Source organism: Octopus bimaculoides, chromosome 2, assembly GCF_046866305.1.
Source record: "Octopus bimaculoides isolate indiv1 chromosome 2, ASM4686630v1, whole genome shotgun sequence".
Taxonomy (NCBI): domain Eukaryota; kingdom Metazoa; phylum Mollusca; class Cephalopoda; order Octopoda; family Octopodidae; genus Octopus; species Octopus bimaculoides.
Genome location: NC_142929.1, coordinates 50925392 through 50931508, shown reverse-complemented (window position 1 = coordinate 50931508; position 6117 = coordinate 50925392). Strand labels below are relative to the sequence as shown.

The following is a 6117-nucleotide window of genomic DNA, read 5'->3' as shown; positions in this document are numbered from 1 at the left end:
TCCACAATTATTGAGAGCAATGTTTATCGTTTATCTTTTATCTTTTACTTCTTTCAATAATTTGACTGCGGCCATGCTGGAGCTTCGCCTTGAATGGTTTAAGTCGAACAACTCAATCCCAGGGATTATTATTTTTTAAAGCCTAGTACTTATTCTATCAATCTCTTTTGCTGAATCACTAGTGAACAGGGACATAAACACACCAACACTAGTTGCCAAGCGGTGGCGGACACACACACACACGCACACACGCACACACGCACACACACACACACACACACACACACACACACACACACACACACACACACACACACACACAAACACACACACAACAGGCTTCTTTGAATTTCTGTCTACCAAATCCACTCACAAGGCTTTGGTCGAGGCTATAGTTGAAGACACTTACTCAAGGTGCCACGCAGTGGGGGCTGAACTAGGAACCATTTGGCTGGGAAGAAAGCTTCTTACCACACAGCCTTGCCTATGGACCCCTTTGGTTCCTAATTTGCTCTACTGGACCTCCATAGCCATTCACTGTATATATATTAAAAAAATCTAACTTTTTACAAATAATGTGCCAGTTGTCTGCACTTTACTGCCATCTTAGTAATGTGGATATAAAATGATGCGTCATTTCACGTACTAATCCCCGAGTCTTTCACTGCCTGTGACTCTGGGATTGTAGTGACTTCGGATCCTGTATATTCAGGCTGTAGTGCATTCGTGAGTTGATATTGCAGTGCTTGAAATTTTCCAGCATTAAACTGCATGTTTGGCCCACTTGTATAAATGTTGGCCCACTTGCATAAATTAGTTATTAGCTATGGCAACAAACTTTGTAACAAATATTAATTTATACGTCCAACTTAACTGCAGTTTATGGCGTTGTCACAGCACAATCAAGTGACAAAGATATAGATATAGATTTAATTTTTCCATATGACTTCCGTATGATTACAACTGTTTCGTAATCTTCGTGATGTAGTATTATTAATTTCAGTATGTATAATTAAACATTACATCAATATGTATGCTCAGCATTATACAGTACAATTTTATATTCGTAAATTAATACAAATAAAGAAAGCTAACTCATCAGATCCCTGGAACATCAAAGGTACATCTCTCTCTCTCTCTCTCTCTCTCTCTCTCTCTCTCTCTCTCTCTCTCTCTCTCTCTCTCTGTTTCTCTGTATTAGTTGGTTGTATTAGTTTGATGCTCGGGAAAAATGAAAAAGTGACGTTTTCGAGCCTACGCTCTTGGACAGAAAGAAATGAGAAAAGAAAACGAAGAAAAAGGCGGAGTGAGCGAAAAAAACTTGTCTAGCTTCACGGTATCACACGTCGAAATTCACTCACAACACAAGGCAGTTGTCAACCCGTAGTTACCCTTGCCCAAGGTGCCGCGGAAAGGGACTGAACCTTCAGTTAGGTGGTTGCGAAGTGAACTTCTTAACCAGAAATTTTAAACCGGATACTACTCAAATGTTCCATTGACATATCTTTAAATCATTTTTTTCTTTTCAATATAAAGTAGTTTATTTTTATTCATTATTTTAAATAGTTTATCTGATAACTCGTCGTTACGCATAATTTTTCGTCTTTATTCAATCATAATTTTAAAATCTTCTGTTTCAAAAAGATTTTTTCATCTAGGTCCGACCAACATTATTATCATGAAATATAAGTAGTAAATAAGTTCCTAATGAATCTCGTAATATTATAATCGGTGTTATAGTATTTCTAAAGCTATTACTGAGCAGATTTATCTCGAGTATTCTTAGAGGAGAAAGTATTTATCTGTTTGCAATATGAGCATCTCCGAAATAATAAACAGCCAGCAGTAATTACTGAATAGTACAAAGCAAGTTGCCCTTTCGTTTCCGTGCATATTGGTATTTCTGCCAATCAAATAACACAGTATGCTTGACATATGTGACACTAACATCTTTTCATTTTCTTAACCACTTCTTCACACGCTGTACTGAGTACTGTATTTACCTCTGGTAGTGGTGAAATAAATACACATTGTCCAAAGCACACACCATATCAACGTTCAAAAATCAAGGGTGTCTCTAAGCGGTCGTTCAGCCTGCTAGAAATAATTGTCAAATTTCAATCATATTACAACTTACAGCTTCACATTCGGATACATAGAATAATGTAGTCTCTGACATATAAAAATATTAGCAGCAATACCCGTCGTTGATCGGGTAATTACTTTTACTGTTTCTCAGAAGCCACATTCAAAATATTATATAGAAAGATTTCATCCACCAAATCATCGACGGAATCAGTTGAATTACATATTGGATTGAGTGTAAGAAACTGTTCTTCATCAACAGGAACTCTTCTTTCACCGAGTTTCGAAGCTGCTCTGCAAATAGTTCAATTGATTCACCTCTTAAAAGCCTCGATCTCATATAATAATTGAAGTAGAAAAAAGATCAACTTCATACATGGACTTCTGTTTGTTTATTATGTGACAATAATAAGTGAGTTGTATGTGTTATATTTATGAATACAGTAATAGCAATTATATTATACACTTAATTTAAATAGGTAATTTACTCATTCTTGAATGTAATGATAGTAATGGCAAATTAAATTATTGAAGTATTCATGTTGCATTAAGAGTGAATAATTCTTTATAAAAAATGTTTTTTGTTTTATTTTCGGGCTGCATAAGCAAAAAGATTTGCTTTTGTCTTCACGCGTGATACTTCTACATAAAATTGGCCATGTGAAAAGCATGGTTCTTCAAGTTACAATCCAGTAACTTTTAGTGTTTGGCCCTGATTTTTATTAATTCTCTTGGTAAAAGAAACTCAGATAGGAAGCTTTATCCGCTTAAATTGAAATGGGACATCAGGTGGTATAATTGGTATGCGAGGAGTGAAGACATTCTCACCTCTACCACAACCATTAAGAATATTTGCCTCAGTGCAGTTCGTTATAAGTTTGTGTATAATTAGTGTTTTGGCTGAGACAAATTGCGCAATAGCATTATAGGATTCCTTTTTTCAGCTGTAGACAATGAGGAGCTGTACCTGATGGTTGTAGTGAGTTCAAAAATTCGATGGGGTGGTTAACAATATTCTGATCATCAACAACACTATCAATTGAGTTATAAGTAAATATTTCTATGTACAAAAACATTTTTTGGAGCCAGGATAGCTCGCTCACAGATCCATTCTGTATTATTGTAATTGTGAAGAAGATTAGGAAAGATTTCATCCACCAAATCGTCGACGGAATCAGTTGAATTACATATTGGATTAAGAGTAAGAAACTGTTTTTCATCAATTGGGACTCTTTCTTCACCGAGTTTCAAAAGCTGTTCTGCAAACAGTTTAGCTGATTGATCTCTTGAAAGCCTCGATCTCATATTTGTCGAAAGTTGAAGTGTTTTCACATGATGCCATAATACAGATTTTATTGAAGCATTGAGCTCATCCACTTTTGTTCCTCTTGGAACAACGAGTAGTGCTTGTCGGAAGTCTCTTGACAATAATACTGTGACATTTCCCATCATTGAATTACAATTTCTAATGTCTCGTAATTTTCTGTCCACAGCATCAAAAGCTTTTTTGTGGGTCATGGTACATTCATCCCAGACAATTGACATCTTTGCATTAGTTTACCTATTCCGGAATACCTCCTGGAGTGTCTAAGAAATAAAGACTCGTATGTTCTTGTTAATGCTTTCTATGACAGTAGAATATGCACCACGTTGATCAGGTAGAAGCTTGGGAAGATTACCATTTATGTACATGGTCAGTTCCTCCATATCAGGAAATTTCCCTCATTATTTCAGTAGAAGACTGTTAAGATCCCCTCTATTAGTTAGTGGGAGACCTAAATTTTCTATAGGTTCACCTCCCATCGAAATAATTTGATCTATTTCAATCAAAGCCGCATTGCATATAGCTCCTACGTAAAGTTGGCCATGTGAAAAGCATGGTTCTTCAAGTTACAATCCAGCAAATTTTAGTATTTGACTCTGACTTTTATTAATGCTCGTGACAAAAGAAACTCGGATAGGAAACTGTAACCGTTTAAATTGGGATGGGACATTACATGGTATAACTGGTATACGAGGAATGAAGACGGTTCACCTTTACCACAACCAGTGAGAATATTTTTCTCAATACAGTTCCTCATAAGTTTGTGCACAATTAGTGTTGTACCATTGCATAATTTTGGTTGAGACAAATTAGGCAATAGCATAATAGTTTCCCCTGAACCATTTGGTTTTATTTTGCTAAACAGACAAACAAACAAACGGACAGAATCTCACTTTTATATATATATATATATATATATAGAGAGAGAGAGAGAGAGAGAGAGAGAGATAATATAGTCAGAGACGTAGTTGGTACCACCTCTGAATAGTGGCGCTTCCACCCTCTATCCAAATGTACACGGAACATTGTAGAAGAGACACCAATTGAATCTAGCCAGTAGCGTTTGAGCTATTCTGCTAGTTTCTGCTCTTTGTGACATTCCAATTCAATTTCTGATAGGACTCAGTAGAAGAGGTGCTTGAGGACTCCACCCTCATAATACTCTCAGGCAGGGCCAGCGCTAGGAAGTACCTGGCCCAAGTAGAGAATTGTCAGTGAGGCCCTTTACTCAACAGATGCTAAAGACGGATGTTTTATACTTCGTGTAGTACACCAGTCTCAGCCAAAAGGCTTTCAGGGCTTGAGGTTTTACCTTTATCCACAGTGATATGCTAAAAATTCGTCATAGTGTCCTCCGCTCGAGTATGTGTGCGGAACCTTCTCTTGGCGCGGTGCCAATTTGAGTAAATCTGTCTAAATGACTCAAAACTAGCCCTGCTCTCAGGAATAGAGGGCGGAGAAAATCGATGGACGGAAACAATCGCTGCTTCAACGCCTCTGACCAAGAGTCTGTTCGGTCAACACTGACCTGAGGATAAACAATAACAACCAATTTCGGTAAAATCAGCCCGTTAGGCCCTCATGAATTTGAATGGAATATGATAGTTTTGACAAATTACATTTATGAAAATGGCCTTTAACCAGATCGATAATTACTTTAATTAAAAGAGTTCTTGCCAGAGTGATTATGGCTTTTGTTGAACAGATTTAAACAGTTTAATAATTGCCTTTAATGACTGGTTTTGATGGAGTTAATTAAATATGACGATTACAATAATTATTTGAAATGTGACCAGCCACCTAGGGTTAAAAAGCACTCCGCCATTTACGAACACATATGCACATAACAGTTAAAACATTTATTTGGACACACAAATTTACTAAGTAGCGAGATAGATCGATAACAGAGAAATATAAAAATTAATCGATAGATTTAGTTGGAGAGGTAAATAACTAATTTTGGTAAATAGATAGATCTGTAATTAAATAGATAGCCAGAAAATATAGCTCGCCAGGTATATACACATGTATGTATGTATGTATGTATGTATGTATGTATGTATGTATGTATATATGTATGTATGTATGTATGTATGTATATGTGTGTGTGTGTGTGTGTATTATCGTATTATATATATATATACCTATATACGTAATCTCACTTTCACACACACATGCACACACGCACACATAAAAATGTGTCTTTGTGCGTGTGTGCATACACACATACATATAAGCACAACATATATACACACACACAAACACACACGCACACACGCACACACGCACGCGCGCGCACACACACACACACACACATACATCCACGCACATATTTATTTATATTCGTGAAAGAGCATGAGTGTCAGGCATGACATTTTCAGACACTCCAGGCAGCTGAGATCGATGTGGTTCGCGTTCTAGTTGGACGTCTGCCGCTCGATCCGGTCAGAAATTTGTAGGCAGGGATTGGTGCCGTCCACAGTAGGGATGGTGTGATAAATTTTTAATGCCAAGCATATATGGTTGTGGTATAGCAAGAATGTGAAAATATGCGTGGTGGCTTGGTCGACGTGTTACATGGTTCAGTGTAGCAGAAGTGGAAGAGGTCCATAAACAAAATGGTGGATATGGTATTTTGTTGTAAACCTTGTGGGTGGATGGAAAGTTTAGAGGGTGCTGTCTAGGATGGGTGTGTTGTGTACAGTTAT

At 37.0% G+C, this 6117-nt stretch overlaps 1 protein-coding gene across 1 annotated transcript; it reads right to left on the bottom strand.

Moving 5' to 3' along the window:
• Positions 1–3129: 3129 nt before the first annotated feature.
• Positions 3130–3630, bottom strand: LOC106870644 (uncharacterized). The gene has a single exon (XM_014916788.1). The coding sequence runs from the start codon at positions 3628–3630 to the stop codon at positions 3130–3132; it is 501 nt and encodes a 166-aa protein (XP_014772274.1).
• Positions 3631–6117: the final 2487 nt, after the last annotated feature.

Excerpts from the sequence above, each read along its gene's own strand:
- LOC106870644 (XM_014916788.1), bottom strand. The coding sequence starts at position 3,630 with ATGTCAATTGTCTGGGATGAATGTACCATGACCCACAAAAAAGCTTTT.